Raw genomic sequence first — 26,889 nt, 5'->3', positions numbered from 1 at the left:
AAGCATTCCTATCAACGCAGAGTACTTTAAGAAAAAACTTAAGATTTTGTAAGAAACATTTAAGATTTTTAAGTTTTCTTAAGCGAAACTTAAGATATCTTCAGTTAGGCTGAATCAGACGAAATGGACATTGGGTGAAATTCACCATTCAGACAGTCTTAAGAAATCTTATGAATTCTTAAGATTTCTTAAGTTTTCTTAAGAAAAACTTAAGATTTTTTTAAGAAAAGTTAAGATTTTTTAAGAAAAGTTAAGATTTTTTAAGAAAAGTTACGAAAAGTTAAGATTTCTTAAGTCATACTGAATTTTAGGCTAAATGTAATATTTTTTGATGATCTTTAACATTTTCGATGTCTTAAGACCATCAAGAGCCTTTTTTTTTAAACTTAAGAAATAGAAAATTGTATTTATCAATTTAAAACAAAGAAAATGCATTTTTGAGTGTACAGAGAAGCTGTGTTTCTTTAAAGAAAGAATCATAGCTAAAATGTTACTTTTCAAGACAAATTCAAGGTTTGCTTTAAGCAAATCATCATTCTCTGATGACAGCTTCTTTGTACACTCAAAAATGCATTTTCTTTGTTTTAAATTCATAAGTAAGTACAATTTTCTATTTCTTAAGTTTAAAAAAAAGTGCTCTTGATGGTCTTAAGACATCGAAAATGTTAAAAATCATCAAAAAATATTACATTTTGCCTAAAATTCAGTATGACTTAAGAAATCTTAAGTTTTCTTAACTTTTCTTAAGAAATCTTAAGTTTTTTAAAAAGAAATCTTAAGTTTTTCTTAAGAAAACTTAAGAAATCTTAAGAAATCTTAAGAATTCGTAAGATTTCTTAAGACTGTCTGAATGGTGAATTTCACCCATTATAAAAATCATCAAAAATATGCATTTTATTTGACTTACTTAAGAAATCTTAAGTTTCCCTTAAGAAAACTTAAAGAATCTTCAAAAATATTTAAGAAACTCAAGACTGTCTGACTAGTGAATTTTGGCTAGAGTTAAGAGTCTTTCAAATTTTATTCTTTCAAAATCCATTGCATAAAATCAGATATAATTTGAGAGATAATTTTGCAAGTAAATTCGATCTAAAACTTGATGCTACTATTTATGATATGTACTACGTATTTCCTTTAATATTTATTTAGAAAGTGCAAAAGGTAGAAAAAAAATAAGGAAAAAGAATAAAAGAAACGAGATCATTGAATTCCTTACCAACTTCACAATTCTTCCCCATTCGTCCTGTGGGGCAGTCACACTCATACCCAGTCACGAGGGGTACACAGGTGGATCCTTGGGTGCACTGATTGTTCTCCGAGTCACATGGATTGGCATTTTGTGTGCAAAGTGGCCCAAACCATCCTTCCTGGCAGATGCAGCTGCAAAAGTAAATCCATACAAAAGCCACATGAGAATGCCTTTCATTTTGCATCTTCCCCTCAAAGGAGATAAAAGCTCTTTGAGTAATGCGAAGAAGAGGAAATTATTTATTTCTTAGAAATCTCTTCTTACGTAAATGTTGCTCCATGCTGAAGACAAGCCCCATCGTGCTGACAAGCATGTCTGTGGCATTCTCTTGTGTTGCACTGACCAACACCTCTCCCCCGGACACCCTTTGTATCCTGCAGTGGTACCGTCACATGTCCAGCCCTCAGGTGAACGTCATAGATGCATCCCTCAAAGCCCGAATGAAGTGGAAGATCGTGTGGGAGTGTGGAGAAATTTCCAACCTCATGCCCACCTGAAAATAAAAAGTTCTCAATGATTCAACAAAAAAAAATCTCAAAAAAAAATTAAAGGCTCACCCAGGAAGATGATGGGAGTCACATCCATACGCGTGAGGCTTCCTGGAGCCCTTCCCGTGACGTTAACCTTCCCATCGACGGACAACCAAGCTTGTCGACCACTGCGACCAACGGAGATCGTGTGCGGTTGCTGCGGCCCATCCCCTTGAATTTCAAGAGGTTTCTGCGTGAATATCCTCCGGGGGCCAGCACCGAGATTCCACGTCAGCATAATGTAGCCCTGGATGAAGCTCACAGCCAGATGATCGCTCTTCTCGTCGTGATACCCACTCTGACCCACAAAAGCCAGCAGAGAGATCTGCGTAATGGTCGCTGGGAGGATCTTGAAGGTCATTTCCAGGGAATACTCCAATGGGATTGGTACTGGATAAGCCACATACGATGAGAGACCTTCGACACTTCCTGAGAAAGTCGGTTGAGCTACTTCCAGGTCTGCAAAGGAAGGTAGGAAGTTATTTATTGAAGATTTAGATGGAGCAGAGAAGCTAAAAAAAATGTTACAAATAATTGTAAATTAAAAAAAAATAATAAAATTACAAATTTTATGATCAAAAGGAGTTTATTCATTGACACATTTTTTTTTATCTTTCCTTATTTTTTTATTAAAGTAAAGAAAAATCGAGAAAAATTCTAACTGCATAAAAAATTCTTTTAAAAAATCCAATTATAGAAAAAAATTGAGAATGGGGTAAATTCTGATAAAAATCTTTTCTTACAAATCATTAATTACACTCGTGCCTTGGCATAAGATAGTCTAGGATGTACTGCTCTCGCGTATTGAAAATAATGAGTGTGAAGAGTATATCCTAAACTATCTTATGCCAAGGCACGACTGTATAAGATATTTGGTATTCTGGGAAAAATATTATAAGATTTGCAAGGGGTGTTTATCTGCTGGATTTTGACTATTTTTGGCGAATAATCCGAAGCTTAGCGAATAAACACAATATTTCCAAAGATCTGAATATTCTCATTTTCAGTTAGTGTTGGTGCTTTACGCGCCAACTAACATAATAAGACAGGGGCGCCACCAGTGGGGTAATTTGCTAACTAGGAAGTGTCAGTGTTGACGTAGTGAAAAAGTGACATCTCCACTTCCGCCAAACACATGATTGAGTGAAAACGTGCAAATTTATTATTCTAAAGAAAATTAATTAATTCTGTAGCTCCCTGAAGTTTTTTGATAAAGAATAAAGCGTGGATAATAGTCTCAGCATTTTTTTTGGTCCTCCAACCCGGAGGTTGTCATAGTTATAAAGTAATAATAATATATTCGTACAGGTACGGTTGCCGTGACTCCTCCACCGGCTTCAGAGGGCACACCGAATTGACTATTCCCGTATCGCCCTACAGGTACGGTACTATCACGAATTAACGTACAGTTAGAATTTAGTACTTCTTCAGCTTGAATTTACTACTTTTTCGGTCAGAATTTTTTTTTAGTACTTTTAACGAATTAAATTTAATGCTTATTCACCTTAAAAGTACTTTTCGGCTTAAAATTAGTACAACTTTTCGATTAAATTTAGAAATCTTTCAGTTAGAATTTACTATATTTTTTGCTAGAATTTACAATGTATTCTACTAGAATTTAATACTTTTAATTATTGAATTTACTTAAGTTAAGACTGAATTTTCAAATATACTAAAATCTAGCCGAAGTAATAAATTCAAGCCGAAAAAGTACTAAATTCAATAGTTAAAAGTACTAAATTCTAGCAGAATACATTGTAAATTCTAGATGAAGACATAGTAAATTCTAGTTGGAAAAATTTAGAATTCAATCGGGAAAAGTACTAAAAAGGTGAATAATTAGGTACTAAATTGAATTTCACTTTTCTGGCTAGAATTTTGTACCCATTAGGCTTTTGCTCTTCAATCGATACCAATTTTTAGACTAAAATTAAGAAATGTTTGTCTGCTTAATGCTTTTATTTCTTTGTTTAAACGTGTCTTTGGAGGAAAATTACTTTTCAATGGCTTTTTTAAAATCTTTCTTACTGTTTTCTAGAACAACAAATTCTTTGATTTTCTTGTAGAAAACGACAATAGAAGGATTTAAAAACACTAAATGTCAAAATCTTACAACAACTTTTAAGTTAGAAAATGAAAGATTTATATTAGAATCTTATCCAAATAATTATAAAAAGATTTTCTGCGAAAATGCTCAAATCTTTGCCAGATATCCACCCCTTCTGTATAAAAATAATTCCATCCAACAGAATCTCATTCCCTAAAAGATCTCCTCAATTACAATCCCTCATAATTCCATCCCTCCTCCAATCCACGTGCCTCGCATCTTTATAATATCCTCCAAAGTCTATCGCTGAAAGAACTAATTTTCTCTTTAAAACAAACTGAGTTGCACCCACACTGTGCCCGGGTCAGTTCATAAAGTACAAGAAGAGGAGGAAGCTTTTGCATGAAAAAGCGTGAAGAAAAAAAAGGGGAGAAAAAAGCTGGCAGAGGTCATAAAAGTGGGTGAGATTTATTTGTCTGGCGCACTTTGTATTTACCATGGGAGCACCCATTTACTTCCTCTCGCACAACTTGATTAATCTCCCCCAATAAATGTCCCGGGGAGAGAGGTGCAACGGTGCGGAAATTGCAGAGGAAACACCATTAATTGATGAGTGTATGCGGGAGTAGGAGAGCAGGGATGCTGCTGCTGCTGCTGCTGCTTGGGGGTGGGTGTGGTGTGGCAGTTATTTGATTTGAATTAAGAGCCCGACGCTCGGAGAGGAAGGAAATTAAAAATGAACCTCGTATACTTGTCAACGCGGAGCCAAAAGGGAGACGACACGGAAATGAATTTTCCAACGAACGGAGCCTGGTGCAGCCTACAACCCCATCCCCCATCGTTAGTGGGAAGAGCCGTGGGGGGGGGGGGTGGAAATTGGAAAAGGAGAGCCCTATCTCCTGTGTATATAAATGTACATATTACGTTAAATGCATAGGGTTGGATGGTACTCACTGTGCTCACAGTAGTGACCGTGCTTGCCAAAGGGGCAGAGACAGAGGTAGCCACTGCCAGGAAAGGGGACACAAGTACCCCCATACTGGCATGGGTTGTCAGCACACACGGAAATCTCGCATGTGGGTCCAATGTAGCCTGTACGGCATTTGCAGAGCCACTTTTCCACACCAGTCGCCACCTCATCGTCCTCCTCCAGGCCATCCTCCTCCATCAGTAGAGTCTCTTCCTCCGGAATTTTCATTTCCAATTCAATGCAAACGGCCCCATTGCGACAGGGATTGGCTAAGCATGCCAGAGATCCACATTCCGTGATCCCAAAACCATCCTCAGCATCACTGTTGGGAGGAGAGAAGAAAAAAATTCATACTTAACATCAATTGCGGAGATTTAGCCTGAAAAATCATTGAGATGGAAAAGCCTCTTTCCCCAATTCCTCATTCAGGGATTTAAATTTAAAAATTCCCAGTGAAAATCCTTTTGAAATTGGCAAAGTTGCGTAGATAATGGCAAAAAATGCTCATTTTTCAAAATCTTACACTGAGAAAAATATGCTAATATTTAGCACGTTTGATGGAAAGAATAAAAATGAATAAAAACTTAAATTTATAAATTTAAATGAATTTTATTAATCCTTGGAGGACTTTGTTGGCCACCGTGGCCAATTCGACTTTTTTCAATCGCTACAAAATTAAATCTGCTTAACTTTTCGTGATAAATTCTACATCTCTGTAAGTATATAGGGAAGTTTCATTACTTAGAGATCGTTGAATGAAAACTTGGAAAAATATTTTATTTTGAGAGAAAATGAAGGTCAAACTTTTAAGGTTAGAAATTTCTATCCTCCAAGTGTTAAAAGAGAAGTTTTAAATAAAGCTTTTAGACGAAATTTCAAGAATGTGTTGATTCTGTCTGATATCTTTTCTTGTCTTTGAACTTGAAAAGTGAATACCAAAAATGTTACAACTATTAAATTGTTAGAAACAAATACAAAAGATTTTTGACAAAACCGACCTTATTATTTGTTTAAAAATTGACTTTTATTTTAAGGGGGGTCTCTTGGGAAATATGTTAGAATTTACACATTTTTAATGTTGTCATTTTTTGGGGTTTTTCTTAAACTTGAATATCCGATGATGGTTACATTTGTAGCCTAGTTATTGAAGTGTAAGAAAATCACTTTTCGCCATTTTAGGTGCGACGCCATCTTGTAGTTTTCCGACTTTTCCGCAGAACTGCTCTAAAACACAAAGGTAGGTTTTTCTCAGGATCTACTGGATGGATTTTGATGGGGTAAAAAGCAAATGAAAGAGGACATACTCGTGCAGATTTTGATGTACCAGAATTTTGAATTTCCACGAATCACAGCCACTGCGCGAGTTAGCCTTCCCCCAGAGTTTGCACCACCAAACTTTCATCAAATATCACACTTAGACTGATCACTGAAGGAAGAATCACAGCCCGTAAGTGAAACTTACCAGTACATTCCCCTTTCTGCTTAATCTACACTATGCAGCTATCATGAACTCCTTCTAAACGTCTGGGCCGATTTTGATGAAATTTGGTATGGGGGTAGAGGGGGTCAATACGAGTTGCAAGCGCTATATGGGACTCCGCCCCAACCCCCCTTTATAGCGCCCCCACAGAAAAATTGATTTTCCCCATTTTCTACCTGTTGAAGGGTCAGATAACGAGAATTTTTTATTTTTAGAATTTCTCCGGGTACCGTATTATTCATCCCCCCCTACTAAAATACGCCCCCCTTTTATAGCTTAAAATGGAGTTTGCTCACACGTGATTGGGGGCTCGGGTTGACTAGTTGATCATAAGGCAAAGAGAAAAGTTGAGTTTTGTGCAAAAGAAAATAAAATCACATCTAAAAGAAAAATGGAAGCCCGCAACGCGATAATGAATGAACAGACGGAGTTGGAGAAGCAGTACAGGGAGTTTATGAGGAAGAAAAAGGCATATGAAGCCTTGGTAGAGCGCCTGGAGGCGTCTATGCGGACAGATGTCCAGCAGATGGACACCTCACTCAAAGGTAATAAAAATATTTTTAATAATTTTTTTTTGTGTTTCTAATTTATTTTTATTTTAATATTTCAGAGAAAGAGAAGATGAGGCAGGAGTACCAACGCAAGTTGGTATGGCTCCGGGATTTAACCCGAGAGCCCCGAGAGCCCCGAGTTTTACGAAGTTTTCGTGAGAATTTGATTTGAAAAAAAAAAAATTCTAAAAGAGAATAATTAAAGAAAAGCTTTTCTCTGATTACAGCGCCTCTATATACGAGTAGTTTTAATCAGTATATTCAATCCTTTTCACACATTTACAAGTCTTTATAAGGGAAGTAATTTTCTGCGCGTAAATCCTCTAAAAGATGTTCAAGGGTTTCTTTTTGATGATATAATTTTAATTATTATTTTAAAATTTATCGTCTATCTTATGCATTTTATTTCTTAGGCCCTTTAGAAACTTTTAATCATTTCATTTCATCATCAAAGCTTTCACAAATAATTTCTCCGAGTGTAGTGTTTACCACGTGAATAAATAATTCACAAATTACTGAATCATTTCCTCTTCCGTGGCGCGCATCCTCGGCTGTGGTATGAGATTTGGGTATTATTGAGTGATTGCCCCAAAGGGAGAGACTCTGGTCAGAGCCCTTCCGCCATCCCCCCTCCCCTCTCGCCAATGTTCCGGACAGCTTTTTCATCACTCACTTTTCCCGTGAATAATTTCGTCTTTGCGCGGAAGTGCTAATTTCCAGTTGAGCAGCACACAACGTCCCTTCCCGTTCTGAATCAATCAAATTACTCACGCTCCGCTGAGGAAGGGAATTTTTCGCTCCACCAGTAACCCTTAGCCTGGACTTTTTCCCTCACACACACACACACTTCCACACTATTTTTTTTATGGGAGCATCTCAAAAAAATCCTCAAAGGCGTAAATTTTTTTTAGAAAGCAAATATTTGAGCAAGGGGCCGTTATAATTTTCAAAAGAAACGCGGCATCTCCTAAAGCTTTCTTGTTTGCAAAATTCATCATCATACAAAACATTTGCACAGAACGTTATCCTTTTCATTAAGCTACTAAACAAATCGCCAGGATGAACTTTTGGGGGTCGAAATTTAAATACACTTTTTAAATTAAATCGCGGTGTGGGGGAATGTACGAAGGAAAAAAAAACAGGAGCAAAATTTTCCGCCAAAGTGGAAAATTGAAAACACAAATAATGCCCATGAAAAGCACCAGAGGAGGAAGTTTTCATGAGGACAAACAACGCATTTATCGGGGAGTTAAGGATTTTTTTTTCTGTGATGGGGCAGCATGTGGGGAAGTAGCAGAATAAATTGAAATTAACTTTCCCCATGCGAAGGAAAAGTTTCGAAATTTCCATCATGATTAAATTAATTTAAAAATTGCCCCCGCAATTGCGATGATCACGGGAATTTTACTTTGTATTTATTTTAAGAAAATTTTGATATATTTTGTTGTTGAAAAAAAATTCGTTGAATTTGTTTTTTTTTAAAATTTGACACAACTACATTTGACAGATGATCGATGTCAAATGAATTCTGTTTCAATGATATAAAAATGAAAAAAAAATGAGAAGAACACTTAAAGGAGTTTTTAGCATAAAAAATTCTAAAAGAGAATAATTCAAATTTAAATAAGATTGAATTTTCTTTAGATAAATGTTTGACAGTTATTTTTTGACAGAAGTATTTTGAAGAAAATTTGATTTATTATTAAAATTTCTTTCAGAACTGCAAGTTTTTTTTTATGAAAAGACGAGGTAAATTGTCGCTTCGCTCCAATTTTCCTCGCCCCGCTTCGCGGGGGGTTTTGCGCTTCGCGCAAATTTTAGAGAGAAAAAAATTGTGATAATTTATACGTAGATTGGGGTTACTCATCAACCCCAAAAAAATTGCAAAGAGAAGAAATCATTTTCATACAACATTTCGGGCGCCAAATTCAAAAATTCGCGAAAAATGCATGAGAGTTATATGGGGGCTACCTGAAGGGGGGCTTTGGGGGGAAAATGGATACGGCCACTCGAAAGCGCCTGATATAAGGGGCCTCTGTACCAAATTTCATCACGATCGGTCAAACGGTGTAGATTTGTATAGCTGTACAGACACGAAGATTACCAACAAACAGACCTTTCTTTATTATATAGATATCAAAGAAAACTGTTAGACAAAAAATTTAAGTTTTGAAAATTCTTTCGATCATTTTGACATAAGCAAAATTGACAGATCTTCTTTGACATAAGCAAAATTGACAGATGTTGTATGACACATGTCAAATTCGAAATTCAATTTAATTTTCTGCCTCCAACTGGCATCTTAGAATGTTCTCAAAATATTTTTAGATTATTCTTAACACATTATAGATCAATATTTAGAATATTTTTTCCCTTTTTCGTCATTTTCTTTGCCATTTATGCCCCTAGACATGAAATCATCCCATTTCTGAGAGCTTTTGAGCTTCTGTGGGAAGCTCACAAAGAAATTTTCAAATTAAATAGAAGGATCCACACACAACATCATCCCCCTCATTTGCTTAAACAAAGAAGAAACCCAACTGATTTGTGGTAAAGTCAAAAATTAATATCGTCTCAGTGGAGAGACGCACATGTGCTCAAAGAACGATACCACCCACACGAAGCATCCCTCAAAATACCCCCCCCCCCCCCCTGAGAAGTGTGGAGTGGCATACACCAATCTCACTTATTTGGGGCACGCGTGCAGGAAATTTGTGAAATTTGTATTTGGTGGCAATGAGGCAACATAGAATTACCTGAATATCTGCCGTGGTTGTCCATTAATCCTCAGTGTGCGCAAGCATCCTGTGAAGCCCTCAGCTCCAGCAGCTGGCAGGTCATTTATCAGTCCAAAGGGGGCCTGCGGGGCGCCACCCAGGTGCAACCATGCACTCTGGATCACCCTCCCAGGCCGCCGATCTTGCCTTGCAGCCGCACTCAACCACGTTGGCTGGTCCCCACTCATAGCCAGGGTATCATTGACGCGCAGGCTTGCGTTGCAGTGGGAAAAGTTGCGGCTAAAGTCGAGGCTGTGTTGGGAAAGCCAAACATTAAATACCACCCCCACAAACAGGCGGGAGATTTGAAAAATTGCACACATAGCTAAACATTTAGAGAAGTGATGGCAAAGTACCAACAACAAACTATTTATCACTGTCGCTCAATGGAAATTCAACTTCAATCCACCACCACCACCTCCTGAATAGAATTTCCTCAAGACGGGATATCTTTGCTTGTGCTTTCTTCCCACATGGGAAGGGGGTGGATGTTTTTGCAAAAAGTAACCCCTCTTCGTGTAGATCGTGAGGGGATTTAATAGGGATTCATTTTTAAGGAACTCTGTGAGTGATTTTTGGGAATGCAAACTCTTTGTCAGAAGATTGTGATTAATTTTGTTAGAATATGTTTTTCTCAATCTGTAATGAACTTCAGAAAACTCAAAAACAGAGCTTTAATTTGAGAACTTTCTTCAAAAATATTTGTTATTTAAACTAAAGACCGTTAAGCTTTTTTCAAGTTCAAAATAATTTAAAAAAAAAACATTATTGATTTTTATCGAATTACTTAACGAATGCTTCGGAAATTTTTTATTTAAAATATACAAAAATTGGGCCTTATTTAGCGACCAAGAAAGTCTTAAAATTCGCTTGAAATATTGAAATTTCAGTACAAAATTAAAATATTTCAAGGATTTCTTGGACGCTAAATAAGGCTCTAAACGGTCTTAGCGGTTATTAACGGCTTGATTTTTAACGATAAAAGTAAAGTGAAGTGGTTGAGCTTAAAATTAACGGTCGATTAACGAATTGTTTCAGCAGGTTAGAAAAAAAAATGTTTAACGATTTACACGATTGAGCCTTTATACAAAATGAAACGGAGACGTTAAGACAAATTTTAAGAAAGGGATTTTTTGCTTTTTTGCTTTGAATGTAAGATTTCTTTGATTTTAAGGGTTTCTTCTTAACGTCCTATAGATTTTAACGATTTTTAAAGCTTAACCATACTTCAGCGTCAAAAGACGCTGTTCGTTGTTTTTTCTCACTTGCTCCTTGTCAAATTGTATCGCGCTGTCACTGTCACACAAGAAACGCGGTTATAAAACATAGAAACCGCGTTTCTTGTTTGACAGTGACAGCGCAATACAATTTGACAAGGAGCAAGTGAGAAAAAACAACGAACAACGTCTTTTGACGCTGTTGCTTGGTTAGGCCTTTAAAGCATCTATTTAACGACAAACGAGCTGCGATTGATAATGAAGTAAAAATGAGCTTTTCAGAAAAATCGTTAATAAAGCTTTGGAGATCTACTTCTTTTTTAACGACTAATTACTATTGAATTTTAGTCATTATTTTTTTTTTCAAAAAAGCTAAACTACAATTTAAATTAACTTTCATTTTTAACGACTAATTACTATTGAATTTTAGTCATCTTTTTTTTTTTTCAATTAATAAATTCAAATTAACGTTCAACTTACGCTGCGTGTATGACCATCTCATGACCCGTGTTGACGGGAGCTTCTAGTTCACTGAGCAGCATTGTCTGTAGTCCACAGGAGAATTGGAACTGCAGCAACCCGCGATGAAGGAAGAGCGCAATGTAGTGACTACCACGGAATCCCTGAACTGCAGCCAGAAGGATTAGCCCATCTGTGGCACGTGTCCTGGCGCGCAGTTCAATCTGCATGGGTAGAACGTCTTCGAGTGTGGCTGACAGTCGGCGGAAGATACGATGGCTGACGTAGGAATTCCCCGAGAAGGCGGCGTGCCTGATCACGAGGGGACTCTCGCAGAAGCTTCCCTGACGGTTGAAGCGGCACATGCACTGTGGCAAAGACAATTAAATTTGTCAATCAATCTCCGTCACATTGTGCCATTGGGGACTTTTTCTCTCCCAGCATGATCAACCTTCCAGCGACATTGGGGCTCAATTAGGAGCATCTGCATTCGTTGAAAATAATTCCCACATATATGGGGGAAAATGGAAATGTCGGGGAAAACTATTTTTCGCGCCATATCTTCGGGATGTGGTGCTTGTGTAATCCGATTTAGAAATTCATAATAATGATAAATCCCTATTCCATTTCTGAAATCCCATGCACCAATTTTCCATCTACACGCGCGCTGAAATCCCCAGCTATTGTCATCGGGGGACGCGCGATGCCGTAATAGCGAAACATTGAGTAGTTGCAGAAAATCCACACCCTCGAGCTTTCAGCTGCGGGGTGAGCGTGCAATTGTGCAATTCATTACTCACACAGACCACCCTCAACGACATCCAATGCTCTGATGTAGAGCTTCCATCGTCGTGATGCTTTTCATGACAATCAATCGGACGAAATGAAAGCTTGCGCGCGAGAATTATGGGAGACAATAAAATGCGTGGAGAGGATCTGTGGATTTTCCACGGGGAAAAAGGGATGGGGTTGGGTGGAAAATTAGTTTTCCCGAGGGAAATGGTTTGTATGGTTTTACGAATGATATGAATTGACCAAATCAATGGGCAGTATTAGCATTGTACAATTGGAACACAGTGTTGTGTAAGCTTCTCCTCCCGGAACAGAACAAAAGTCGAGGAATTGAAATTAATTTGAAATTTAATCGAAATTGTGAGTAGGTGTATGTTGGATCAACAGAGCAACGTTTGCAAGTCAGCATAAGCCCACATTGAAACATTGATAGAGCACAAGTAGACCGAAGTATAGCAATAAAGCGCAACTAACGCAATAAATATTTTATTGAGGGAATTTTCATTAAACAGCTGAGATTTTCCTGTGGAAGTTTTCCCTCCATCTCCTATTTTCCACCCCCCAAAAGGAAGCATGCTTAACCTTGTTTGGTCCGTAAAGTTTTCCACACACACTTCCCTCCAAAAAGTGAGGGATGAGATTGTGAAAAACAACATTCTCTCCCTCAGGAGATAGTCTATGAAATAGCATGGAAGGGGGGATGCCAAATGGGTGGAGATTGATAAAATAAACACCAAAGGCGACACAGAATGGATATAAAACCCACCCCCTACACCTCATGTTGACACGAAGCCAAGTTGCGATATCAACAGCATCACGAATGGAACTTCCGCAGATGATGGAATAACACCAATTTACTCCATATCCGTGATCCAACAACATTGATGCGCTAAGGGGTGGAAAGGGGTGCATTTTTTCCTCCTCATATTTTTGAATATTATTGCTCGTTGACCATAAACAACCTCCGTTGGCGATAAAATTATTTTGTTGCGGCTACGAGGGCCGGAAATGGTCTCGAATGGGAAATAAATATTGCAAAATTTGTGGTAAATATATTGGAAAGATTATTTGTTAGTGAAATCAGAACGGAAGAGAAAATTCAATGAAGCTATTTTTGTGACCTAAAAATTGAAAAATATTAAAATAGGAATATTTTGGGAAAACAGGGAAAAAAATTGTGGAGAATCGCTGGAAAATATATGGACGTTTCATAGGACATTGTATGAAAGTAAGGAATGAAAAGATTTTTTCCATATTTTACTTGTTTCAATTATCAAGATAATTTTATTGATTACATCAATAGTTTTCAAACTTTTCCCCTAGAAATATCATAGGAAAATGCATTGGTTTTTGTGTGATTTTCCGAGGAAGATTTCCAACGTTTTATTAGTTTTATTATGTGTTTTATTTTCAAATTCTATTTCAAAAACGGTAATTCTATGACTCAAAATTAATTCAAAGAAAAAAAATAAAAGAAAATTCGAATTTCCCCTTTTTGAACAAAATTCCACGGATAATCGTATGAAATATCTAATTGAATATCCATGTAAATTTTCCCGCGAACCTTTTTATTCACAAAAATCAGGAAGACATAGCTTAATTAAAACTTTCACAAACTTCTCTTATAATTAATGCTTTAGCTTCCTGTCCATCATATGGATGAAGAAATAAAAATTCTTTTAGATTATTGTCTCATCATTCCAACTTGTTGAGTTTCTCTTTGTGCCTCGTTGCATAAGCTTTCATAAAGGCCATTGAATTGCCCCTTCAAAAGCTTGTTATAATGCACTAAAAAGCTCCATGTAGCCACCCACACATCCCCTCCCCTTTCCCCCTGATGTAAATGTATATAAAAAGGATGACAAAGTAACTCGACGTTTCTGGCAAATGTGCAGGATTGCGAGTGAATTTGAATTGCATTCATGCACCGTATAACTCGTTGTTTGGCCCAATGAGATTTAGCACTGTTCTGGTAGGAATATTTGTTAGAGACTCACCCGCATTCCTTGCGACGTGCTCACACATGTTCCCCCACTGAGGCAGGGTTGCCTCATACAATCCGGACTTCCGGTGTAATTTTCCACCGGAATCATCGTCGGGATGGTGCCAATTGTGCTGTCTGTGCTGAACGTGGTCTCCTCGTCGGTGGGCGTTGTTGACCGAGTCGATGGGTGGGTGGTGAAGAAGGGATTAAGAGTAGTTGGGATGCTTGTCGAGCTCTCAGTCGGCGTTGTCTCCTCCACGGGGGTTGATGTGGTGAATGGGATGGTCGATGTGGTGGCGGCTGTCGATGCCTCCGTTGTGGTCTCAGTTGTGGGAACCGCGGTGGATGTTGAGGAGCTTATTTCGCTGGTTGTTTCCAACCATTCTGTACTTCGTGGTATCACTGGGGTGCTTGAGGTGCTCCCAAGAGGTTCCTCCGAAGTAACTGTGGTGGACACAGTTGTCCCTAAATTTTCAGGCGTGCTCCCTTCAGACGTTGTTTCCGTTAACGTGGTTTCTTCACGACTCTCTGTGGTGGTGCTTTGGGCGTCTTCAGTGGTGCTGGTTCGAATAGTTGGCACAGTTGAGGTAAATTCCGTCGTAGTTTCACTCATTTCTGTGGATGTCGTCCACAGGCGGTGTGTTGAGCTTTCAGTCTCCGCATCGAGGGTGGATGTGGAAAGGGTGCTGGTGGGTGGTGCAGTGCAGTCGAGTGGGCGAGTGTAGTTGCAATTGAAATTGCCATCCGGCAGAATTAAGCACTCACAGAGAGAACCGCTCAAATCAGGTGGGCAGGAACATGAGAAATCATCCACACCATCGATGCAACTCCCTCCATTTTGGCACCTGCGGCAGACAACGGTTGTTTTTGGAGAACAATGACTACATACCTATACATAACATCCCTACCCCTACACAAAAGCTCGCAAACATAGTTTATAATTTGCATAAAATAAGCCCGAAAAGCTGCAACAAAGATGCGATAGAATTCAGATGAATTCTTTGAGGAATAATTCGAGGCTTTTACGCATCTTCATCAGGCAGATCAGGTATCACGCTAAAGAACATTATTTAAACTAACTTATAGAACTTTTAAAAATTAAATAAAATTTACGTATCATATGCAGAATGATGAGATTAATTGTTGAAATTCACCTCCCACACTCGTATGAATTATTTATTTAACAAACCAACTCACGCATAATTAACAAAATTTATAATATGATGCATAATAGAAAATTTAAATTGGCTTATTGGCAAAATTGCATTAATAGAGTGGCTCAAAAATTGAGCAGCTTTGGGTTTTCTGTGTGATATTTATTAATTTATGCGGTTTATATGTTCATAATTATTTATATAGTATGCGGAAAGTTATGGAGCATGTGATGCCATATGTATTATGCATCATGCATATGTTTATTGGTGAACAATATAATTTTGTGAAGCGTTACGATGAATTTTGACTTTCGGTAATAATTATTTAATGACTTCTTCTATTATTAAAAAAAATATGAACTTTATAAAATTTTGTGAAACAGATGAAGCATATGCAGATAACGCATGTACGCATATTGCATGTGTCGCAATTTTATTCATGAAAAAAATTAAGTGAAGCTCATGTTCAAAAAAATATTCAAAAAATTTTTATAAATTGATATTTGAAGTATAATCGGAGGAAGCATAAATGTGTATAGAAATTGATTCAACTTAGGATAATTTTCATTGGATATTTAGAAAAATTTTCCACTTAAAAATGTAAGAATATTAAAAGTTTCAAAAGCAAATCTTTAGTATAGAGACATGATTCATAAACTAAAGAAGCATACGAAACGACCCTAATGAAATTCAGCTTGACTTAAGATAGTTTTCATTGGATATTTAAAATAATTTTCCCTCTACTTCAAAACGTTATGAAACAGTACATCTTTGATATAATTGCTTGAAGCATACACGCAGAGAGCATAAGCTTATAGAGCATAAAAAACTAGCAAAACTAACACGACTTAGGATAGTTTTCACCGGATTTCATTTTTAGACAAAAACTAACATCCTCAGCCCGACTTTCCGCAATTTTAATAATTTTAATGGAGAAATAGAAAACTCACCCTGGTCCAAGAAGACATTCATCGTATTGATTTTCACACTTTTCACCATGAAAGTCGGGTACGCAGTAGCAAACCGGCTGACCGTCCTCCATGAGGCATAGAGCGTCATTTCTGCACGGGGAGTCATCACACACGAGAATTGTCTCCTCGCAGTCATTTCCGGTGAATCCTACAAAAGGGCCAAAATCAAATTATCTCAAAGCGCGCATCAGGTCTCGGAGGAATTCCCACCCCCACAAGTCCCTGAACTCAATTATATTACAAAATTAATGAGGAATTTCCACTTCCTCGAGAGAGGGAGTCCATGGTTCAGGGAACTCCGTTTCTATTCCAAGAAATCAATACGGGTGGGTTTACAATTTTGGTTCTATCGGGTTTAAAGTTTGCAGAGAAAAGCTCCTCAAAATAGCCCTAAAGCACAAAACATTGCTAATTTCAGGAGAAATGTGAATTGAAGGAATTTTCACTTTGCCAAAACTGCCCCAAAACTTCCTGACTTTCGCACCAAAATCAAACACTCTGCCGCCCCCGTAAGTTTGTGTGGTTCTCAAAAGTCAAATAAATGTGATTTTAATCGATGGGAAAAGTTTAGAGATTTTCATTGGACTTTTGCCAATCACTTTAACCGCATTACGGGGTGAGTTTATGTGGGTTTATATATAAAATTTCCCCCCAAACCGCATTATTGATGGCGTTTTATTTATCGAAATTAAATTGAAACTAAATTAATTACAAATTATAAGACCGCAAATTAATGTAAATTCGTGCCTGCAGCACTAAGAGACAGGAGAGCTTTTTTAATTACAATAATTTAATAGTTAACGACAATAAATTGCAAAAAGGTTTGCAGATAAATTTATTTGAGCATATTATTAAAAAAATGATATATTTTATGAATTTTAATTAAAAAAATTATTTATTCAACATTTAATCAGGAGAGTTAATGGATTCTACGGAATTCGCATAATTATTTTTATACATCCATTATCGAAAACTTAACATAAAAAACGTTTTGTTAATGCATGGATAGAAGTAAAATCCGCATGAGTGGAATATGTTCTCATTGTCAGATATTTTTGAAATGTTTTAAATAAATGAAATTTCCAGCAAGGATATAATTTCCGTTCCTCCCTAGCTGTCACGGATTATCATTAAAAATTGAAGGAATTTAAATGCTTCAGTAATGTTGAAAGTTCTGGAAAATTTTCAGATTAAAAATTCTTAGGAACTAGAGGCCAAAATGCCAAATATTATCTTTAAAAATTCTTGCAAGTCAAACTTTAAGGAGAACAAAGTCTAATCGTTAGAAAATCTTAATGTTACGAAATTAAGTTTATTTTATTTAATCTATAATTTGGACGCTCTAGAAACTACATAGCATGGCTAACTTTAAGAATTCTAAGAGATAAAATAGTACCTAAACTTTAGAAATTCTGGAAGTTCATTAAGAAAAACTTAGAAAATCAGGAAATTATAACCTAGATGATAGCCATAACTTTAGAATGGGGTAGATTCTGATAAAAATCTTTTCTTTTCTCACAATTCGTCAGTTATAAGATTTTTAAATTTTGTTTCTACCTTTTATCGTATTTTAGAAGGAAAATTACTTTTCCAGGCCTCTTCAGAGATCTTTCAGACTATTTTCCTGAACAATAAATTCTTTGTTTTTCTTTTTTAGAACGACAATACAACGATTTAAAAACATCCATCTACCAAAATCATACAACAACTTTTCATTTGTTAGAAAAAAAAGAAAAGATTTTATCATAATTAAACTCAATGTTTAAAATTCTATGAATTAAAGAAAGTAAAATCTAAGAACTTCTTATTCTTTAGAATTAAACATTGAGCATCAGAACAAAGGACTAACTAATTTATTATACGTCAAGTAATTTTTTGAAAAGTGAAGGAACAATAATTTTTAATAAGTTTTTCTCATTATTCACGGTCGCTCACTTTCTTATTAAATAATTTTTCACATTAAAAAAATATTTTATTAGAACTTTTCTGGATTAAAACTTTACTAAATAATTCCTAAAAGACATTTTCACCCTCAAAGTGATCATTTGTAACGATACCCCCTCAGGGCCAAATTCAACGGACAAAATATGGGATTTATTAATTAGTGTGTTATTGGGGGTGGATTCCTCCCCAACAATCCCTCTGTGGATTTCTCAATCAATTAATTCGAATGGTTGGAATCCATTTGCCCGTTCATGGGAAGAGTCCAATTAAGATTGATTGACTCACCTGTGATGCAGGCACACGCGTATCCGGCCAGTTTGTCCACACAGACGCCCCCATTTTGGCACGGCGATGAGGCGCATTCGTCTATTTCCTCCTCACACCGACTACCCTCCCATCCAGCAGTGCATTGGCATGAGAATGTGAGACCGGGCCCTTCGATGCACTCCCCGCCATTCTCGCATCGTTCCGTTGCATTTCCTCCATCTTTGTACAAAAACGGGGCAGGAGAAAAGGGGATTTTATTGCGTGGAAAGTGGGTTGTTTTGGGGTGTAAAAGGGTGTAGATGGGGGTTGGTAGTTATACCTGTCTCACATACGGCTACATCAATCTCACAGTGTCCTCCCAGGAATCCAGGTAAGCAGGTACATGTGTAGCCGTTATCTCGGTCATTGCAGACGCCACCATTTTGACACGGGTTCGACAGACACTCGTCCAGATTTTCCTCACAATTCAACCCTATATGGTGGAAGAAAAAGCTTCACGTTAATGCACACACACACAAGTTCCACCTCAACAGCCAGCATACAGCATGGAAACATTTTATGAACAATGGAAGGTTCACACATATTTTTCTTTTTATGGCAAAATGAGGGGCGATGGAGGATTTTATTAATCTGTGAGTGGGTATAGCAATGATGAAGACAACACACAATGCTTTTCGGGTGATGTCCTCCTTGGGGGTGTCCCTGCATGAAAAATGACCCTGTCCGGGTGGAGCAAATAAAAATGATGAATAATGCAGAGGCGAATGAAATGTTTTCCGGACATACAGTCGGTGGTGGTAATTGCACAATTTTGGGCCTTTTGTCTAATTCATCCACATCATTTTTCACCCACACACACGGCATACAGCTCAATCCCAGACACCCCATATTGCGAGTGAATGATATGGGCGAGCGAGAATGCTGCTTCTCCGTGTATGGCCCATCGTCTGGGACGATTTTTTCTCAACACACCTACATTCATCTATTCTTAATTTATGAATGAGGAGCTTTTTGCGTCTCAAGGAGCTTTGTAATTTAACAAAAAGGAGCTTTTCTTGTTTTTTTCTGTGTATAATATAAAAAGAATTGGCATTAAAGCAATAAGGTCGTTTTTTTGCTTTAAAATCTATTTTAAAAGCAGTTTTCAGGCTTTTCTAAAATCGTTTTTTTTTAATTGTTGGGTTGAGGAAAAATAAAGCTGGGAATTAATTTTCTAGTTCACAAAATGCAAAAGAAATATTGAATACAAAGAATACAAAGAAATTGAATGCAAAAGAAAACTACAGAATTAGCAATTCAGCAATTAATTAAAAAATTCATATTAAATAAAATTATCAGAAAATCCAGAAAATAAATTGGAAAGAAGCAACTTAATATAAAATTAAGTTGTAGAGCAAGTCAGAGCACAGGCCCTGTAGACGGTCTCCTTTTTTGTGAAGTTGAATAGCAAAAATGGCTCACTTTTTGTATGGGAATTTTTCGCCTTTGGTAATAAAATTTTAATTTATTGACACTTAGAATTCTGATCGCATTGTGAGAAAATGTCATTTTGTAGAGATGAATGGTGGATTGCGGTCGGATTGAAGTTTATGGTGTGGGTGGGCACGGTTTTCGACCTTCAGCAGTTTCTCAAACACAATATGTTCTGCAACGTTTCGAAGGCTTTATTCCTTCATCATCAGGCAGGAAATTGAATTGGGAAAACTTTGTCAAAGAATTTGTAAAACTGAGCAAAATGTGGAGAAACCATCGTTTAATGAGGCGCATTTGGGAAGACTATGCTGAAGGTCGAAAACCGTACCCACCCACGTCATTTTGTAGGTTATTTGTTGTACAATTTAATGGTACAAAGGAATTTGAGATTGATGCTGTCATTAAAAAAGCGCAGTCCAACTTCATTTCGTACCAAAGAATTCCATACAAAAATTGAGTCGCGTACATGGCCTGTCAGAGCAATAAAGGTAAACAAAAATCAGCAATTTTTAAGAGAATAAAAATATGTTGAATTCATTAAATTGTGCTGAATTCATTGAATTTCTGTGAATTTATTGAATTTTGTTAAATTCAGTTAATTGGGCAGAATTCCTTTAATTATTAAAATAATTTTCCAATTTTGTTGAATTTTGCTTCAAAGAATTATTAATATTTTTTTTAGATTTCGACATTTCTGAATCCATAAAATTTAATTAAAGTTTGCTGAATTCGACGTGCTTTCAGCTTATATATAGTTGAATTCATTGAATTGTGCTGAATTCGTTGAATTTCTGAATTTATTCTTAAGTTAATAAGTTTTTAATTAGTAATGTTAAATTCGTCGTAATTTCAATTCGATAAGAGAATTATTTTGCTGAATTCACTGATACATTCTAAATTCTTACGTTCGTCCATGTATTTGATGAAATTGTTTTATTTTTTCTAAAGTTCCCTTAATTCTTAAAATTTTGCTTAATTTGTCATTTTTTAAGATCTTTAAGAGATTTCTGTTATATGTAGAACTCAGTGAAAGGTGCTAAATTAGAACTTTGCTGAATTCGTTGAATTTTCAGTTGTGCTTTTAAAGTTTAAAGAACTTTTTTTATGTTACCTCTGTGGTCCTCTTGCGTTAACAAGCATAAACACCAAATTTTTATTAAAAAAAAAAATAAAGCAAGGAATATAATTAATACCAGCCGGGATAATCGCGTTTCCCAACCATTACGCTATCGCGTGTAAGTTGATGGCTTATCACGCATTAGTGATACGAATACTACATAATTGTCTGTGTGAAAGCACAGGTTCTTCGCACCTTCATGACCCAATTCTCACCCCAACGAGCCCTTAATTTTTTTGGGGGCGAGTATGGAGGGAGGTAGAGGGTGGCAAACCAGACGGTCAGAATTGGAATATCCCCTGAGATGCGCTATTGTCAGGGATTAACACGCGCAAGGTGTCAATTTATTAAAATTTAAGTAACAATCTCGCTTTAATTGCAAATGCTGCCATTAAATATTCAGCAACATTTTACCGGGGAAAATTGCTACAAAGAAGAGCGTGAAATAACGCGCGAAACATTGTATGTAAAGTATTTAAATTGTCCGTTCCAGGAGGGTTTGTTTACTTCAGTTGTATTTAAAAGATAATATTGGTACTTTATATACAATTAGTGGGGGATGATCAGGGAAATTGTCTGCAAATACTCCGGCGCAGAGCATGAGCAACAAAACAGTGTTGCAAAATAAATGGCTGAAAAGGGTTATTTGTGGAATTTCTGAGAATTTTCGGTAAAAACAGAATATGCTTTTACGGTTGATTGATATTAAAAAGAAAATACGAATTTTATGATTAATGCTTTTAACAACATAATGACAATTATAATTTTATTTTTATAAAAATTTTCGCAAAATTATTTTTAGATCTTTAAATGAACCAAATTGTTAATGTGCAAGCACAAAATCTGGGTCAACTAGCAATTTATATCAGATAAAAGCAATCCGTCAAACATATTAAGCATTCGCGTCAAGGAATAATTAACCCCAAACCACCACTCTGCTGGAATTTTATCTACAACGTGATATTTTTCATTCATCCTTCTCAATTATATCCTTTTCATTTTGTCACGCGATATTTCTGTGAATCCATTCTCGTTTGCACTGATGATGGGAGAACAATGAATGCATTTTGGGTGAATTCAGCTAGGAAAATCATATTTCATGTCTGAAAGACATTTCAAAATAAAAATAGTTTCTCAAATAAACTTTCATTCTTCTGCATGTTTGTTTATGAAAGCCAAAATAAATAAATAAAAATTGAGATTAGGAGCGAGCTAGTTTTTTTAGGAACGTTGTTTGTCTCCACAAAAATAGAACAGTTTGTATTAAATTGAAATGAAAGCATTTGCCGGAGGGAATAAACTTCGGAATAATTTAAGCAATTGAAGAGAATCCCAAATTAAATTGATCAAATTGGCAATTGATCCAATGTAAATTATGTTTATTTTATTAGATTCATTCATTATGAGCTTATAAGCTTAAACAGCTTAAAGCTCATCAATACGTGAAAGCCAAACAGCAACCACCAAAGCTGTCGTGGGATAGCTATTAAATAATTCAAACTTCCTTGTTCTGTTTGTTTGGGGCGAAAGTTTGGTAAATATTATACAAAATGAGAGGTCATTAAACTCATTAAAGCATCGTTGATTGCTCATGCGATCATTCTGCGATAGCGAGGAAGTGATAAACAACTGCCGAAAAGCGTAAACACCGCGAAACTTTTCCTCATTTCTGCTCAATTTATTGGCTTTTTGTGTGCGGGTGAGATGTGGTTTGGGGGGCGGGGAGGTGAATGGGTGGCTAAATGGGTGTGTGTGGAAATAATTCCGATTCCCAAAGGAACATTGTACCTAGTTGTGCACTGTTCCCATGGTCCCAATATTCATTTAATTCAATAAAACAATTCAGCTCGATGCAAGGATTACGAGGGATGAGCTCTATTGTAATTAATCGTTTTCTTTTTTTATTTTTGTTTATTTTATCAATTTTATTATCCTTTTTGTTAGCTGAATAGATATAAATATTTCAGATTTTTAAATTGATCATTCAATTTACTAATTCTTTCCGAATTTGATGAATTTTTCTGAATTTATTGCATTGTGTTGAATAAGCTAAACTTTGCTGAATTATCTGAACTCATTAAATTTTGCTGAATTCATTGAATTTCACATAATTCATTAAATTCTGCGGAATTAATTAAATCTTTTTAAAGTTGAATTTTGCTGAATTCATTAAACTCTGCTGAAATTATGCTGAATTAGTTAACTCTTGGCGGTATTCTGAGATAAATATAAAGATCAAAATAAAGAAAAAAACCAAGATTTGGTATTCTACTTTAAAATTCCAAGAAATTCTCAGGATAATCTTGGAAATTCAAAATATTTCAAAATTTGGTATTCTAAGATAGAGATTTACGGTCAAACCATAACCTAAAAATCTTGTTTCTTCATACAACTTCCAAGACTTTTAGTATTCTGAGATACGAATCAAAATCAAAATCAAGATTTACAAAATGAGTTGTCAAAAGAGGCTTGGATAAAAATATTCCAAGATTCTGTATTCTACGATAGAGATTTACGGTCTTATTATAACGTAAAATGTCTTGGATTTATGTGAAATTCCAAGACTGTTCAGAGGTTGCCTGAAAACTTGGTTTTTAAATGAGGTAAAGGCAAAGTAAATTCGCTATGGGAGGTATGAAAACTCTTGAACAAATAGGGGATGCAGATGCAAAATGACGAGTTTTTGCCGGATTTGTGTTCACTCCATCTTGCTATTGATGGAGTGACGTCCGGATTAGGGATCTCATCCCAGGATTGTCATATCCTGGGATACTGGTGCAAAAATGTTTGTTTTTCGCCGGAATTGTGGTCACTTCTCATTGGTAATGATAAAGTGACTTCCGGATTGGGGATCTCATCCCAGGATTGTCACATCCTGGACAATCCTGGGATGCTGGTGTAAAATTGTGGGTTTTTCGCCGGATTTATGGTCACTTCTCCTTTGTTATGATAAAGTGACCTCCGGATTGGGAATCTCATCCCAGGATTGTCACATCCTGGACAATCCTGGGATGCTGGTGTAAAATTGTGGGTTTTTCGCCGGAATTGTGGTCATTCCTGATTGGTAATGATGGAGTGACCTCCAGATTGAGGATCTCATCCCAGGATTATCAAGTCCAGGACAATTCAGGGATGCTGGTGCAAAATTCTGGGTTTTTCGCCGGATTTATGGTCACTTCTCATTAGTAATGTTGGAGTGACCACTACTCTGGCGAAAAAACCACAATTTTGCACCAGCATCCCAGGATTGTCCCGGATGTGACAATCCTGGGATGAGATCCCCAATCCGGAGGTCACTTTATCATTACCAATGAGAAGTGACCACAATTCCGGCGAAAAACAAACATTTTTGCACCAGCATCCCAGGATATGACAATCCTGGGATGAGATCCCTAATCCGAAGGTCACTCCATCAATTGCAAGAAGAAGTGACCATGATTCCTACGAAAAATTCAAAATTTTTCAGTAGCATACCCATCTTTGTGGGTACAGTTACCACCAAATTATCATAATCTGGAGGCAGAAAGCAACTCTCTGACAATATACCTACATTCCATTCCCGGAGCAATAATGCCTGGGAATAATAGCCGAGATTATACAATCAAGGCTACTGCATGTAATGGTCATAAGGAAGAAATTCCCATAAAGTGTTTTTTCGTTCAATTGTCATCCGAGAGTGAACGAGAAAGCGCAATATAAAAAATTAATGCGTTAGAAAGAGATATCGCTAAAGTTTTCTTGGCGCGAAGCTGAAACCAAGAAACTGACAAGTAGGATAACGCAAATTTTGATTTTACTTTTCTGGATAATTCGTCGTAAAGTAGAATACCGACAGTCTTGGTCTTTATTTTGATTTTTATCTTGATCTTGAAAGGCGTCTCTATCCTAGAATACCACCCTCTTTCTGATTTTGTTGAATTTTGCTAAATTCATTGAACTCTGCTGAATTCATTAAATTCTGCTGAAATAATTAAATCTTTCGGAATTCACTGTATCTTTCTGAATACATTAAATTCTGCTGAATTAATTAAATCTTTCTGAAATCACTGAATCTTTATGAATACATTGAATTTTACATAATTCATTAAATTTTGCTGAATTCATAAAATCTTTTTAAACCTGTGGAATTTTTTTTTATGAATTTTACTGAATTAGCTAAATTCTCTGAATTCACTAAATCTTTCTGAATTCACTGAATCTTTCTGAATTCATTGAACTTCGCTCAAATCATCGAATTTTTCTGAAATCATCCAATTTAATCCATCCTCCCCTATTTTTTTCAACCCTGACCTAACACAGTTTACTGGAAAAAAAGGAAAAAAAAACAGGGATGCTCCCGAGCGAGACTACATTGAATACATCAATGGGATTCTTTCACTTTTTTAATCTATTTCATTGGTATTTATTGAAATAAAACCTCCGCATATACTAAATCAACAAGCATACAATGCCTGGATGAATGTAACCCAGCATCATCCCTTTTTCCTGAAGGGTTTTGGAATAAATTGCACCGGAATGCTTTGAATCCCCATCGCTAAAGCCCTTTCAGGAAATTCATAAAGCCCCATCTCTCTACGTAAATTTCATTTTGTGTGGCAGCTAAAGGCGGCACCCAGCCCCCCGCCGCATTGTGCGTTGCACCCTGAAGGGTCCTGAATAAAATTGAAATGAATGAAAAAAATGTGTGCCATATGTTTTTGTAAAATGCGGATATTAATTCAGCGCAACGTGCATTATTTACCACATTCCGCATATAGGGGGGCTATAGAATTCATAATTACTTCGCTTTTAGCAGTGCGTAAAAATGGTTTTTAGCTCAATATCCCATGATGAATACAAAAATGCACATTTTTCTGTATTTGGTGAGCGGATAAATTAAAAAGCAACCCTCCAACATGGGAATGATGTCCTAAATTTAAAATTACGCCATCAATGTGGAAAATTTCTGGTGTAAAAAAATATGTTTCGCATTCAGCGTGGAATTTTTCAAAGCTAATTTGGGATTGTCCATTTTACCCATTTTTTAAGTCCGCAACAGTGGAAAATATTTTTGTAAATTCCACGGATTAAATAGCATATTTTGCTGCCCGAAAAAAATGTAAGCCATGAGAAATCAAAGCTAAATTCCTGGGGGGGGGGAAAAAGCTCATATACGGCATTGGGATTACAGCTGTATACATGGGGAGGCATACAGGGTGGAGTGATTAACTTGTTACACACGAAATTGCGGACATTTGAGGCCCCCTCAGAGCATTTCTCTCTCTCTCTCCGTGCGCATTAACTCTTTAATCCAACTGTATTATCCAATGCTTTCGTGACTCGCGTGGTGAGGAAAGTCTAAGCCGGGTTGGGTGAATTTTTGGGGGGTGAAAAAAAAGCTCCTTTCACTTTTACTTCACTTCACCATCTCCCGCGCTCAGGGTGTGTGTTGTGGTCAAAACAAAAGAAAAGAACGGCAGGGGATGGGGAAGAAAACACGCTATCCTGTGTGAGACTTTTCCCAAGTGCCCCACTTGCGCGCGGGGGTGTTCTGACAGTTGGACAATGAACTTGGGCGGGGATGCAGGACATTTATCGATTTGAATTGTCTTCTGGCGAGGGTGAGTGGTAGTCCGTTCACTTTCAAATTGAAATCCAATAGAGCTTTTGAATCACATAGCGATTGTTGTAGCATTTGACCCCTATGTGTGCTATATAGATTGGATTTTAGCCACAAAAGGGGGTATGAAGTGAATGACCACACATTTCTAGAATGTCACCCCTGGTGTATTGAGAAGAACGATTATTGGGCAATTTGTAGCGTTCTAGAATTGATAATTATTATTTAATATTTCTGTCAGGAGCATCCTGTTGGATTTTATCAAATGAAACTCATTGAGCTTTGTAAATAAATTAATTCAAAACCAT

At 36.6% G+C, this 26,889-nt stretch overlaps 1 protein-coding gene across 1 annotated transcript in view; it reads right to left on the bottom strand.

The window, feature by feature from the left end:
* Positions 1-26,889, bottom strand: part of LOC129789983 (protein eyes shut) — a 66,487-nt gene that overhangs the window by 8,603 nt on the left and 30,995 nt on the right. Inside the window, exons 5-14 of the mRNA XM_055827133.1 lie at positions 18,712-18,864; positions 18,411-18,611; positions 16,161-16,329; positions 14,070-14,901; positions 11,302-11,648; positions 9,584-9,856; positions 4,781-5,118; positions 1,807-2,238; positions 1,514-1,742; positions 1,217-1,380 (exon numbers count right to left, since the gene is read on the bottom strand). Of these exons, the coding sequence (XP_055683108.1) occupies positions 1,217-1,380; positions 1,514-1,742; positions 1,807-2,238; positions 4,781-5,118; positions 9,584-9,856; positions 11,302-11,648; positions 14,070-14,901; positions 16,161-16,329; positions 18,411-18,611; positions 18,712-18,864 (3,138 nt within the window). The remainder of the gene's footprint in view (positions 1-1,216; positions 1,381-1,513; positions 1,743-1,806; positions 2,239-4,780; positions 5,119-9,583; positions 9,857-11,301; positions 11,649-14,069; positions 14,902-16,160; positions 16,330-18,410; positions 18,612-18,711; positions 18,865-26,889) is intronic.

Source organism: Lutzomyia longipalpis, chromosome 2 (genome assembly GCF_024334085.1).
Source record: "Lutzomyia longipalpis isolate SR_M1_2022 chromosome 2, ASM2433408v1".
Lineage (NCBI taxonomy): Eukaryota > Metazoa > Arthropoda > Insecta > Diptera > Psychodidae > Lutzomyia > Lutzomyia longipalpis.
This window is presented reverse-complemented; position numbering and strand designations above follow the sequence as displayed.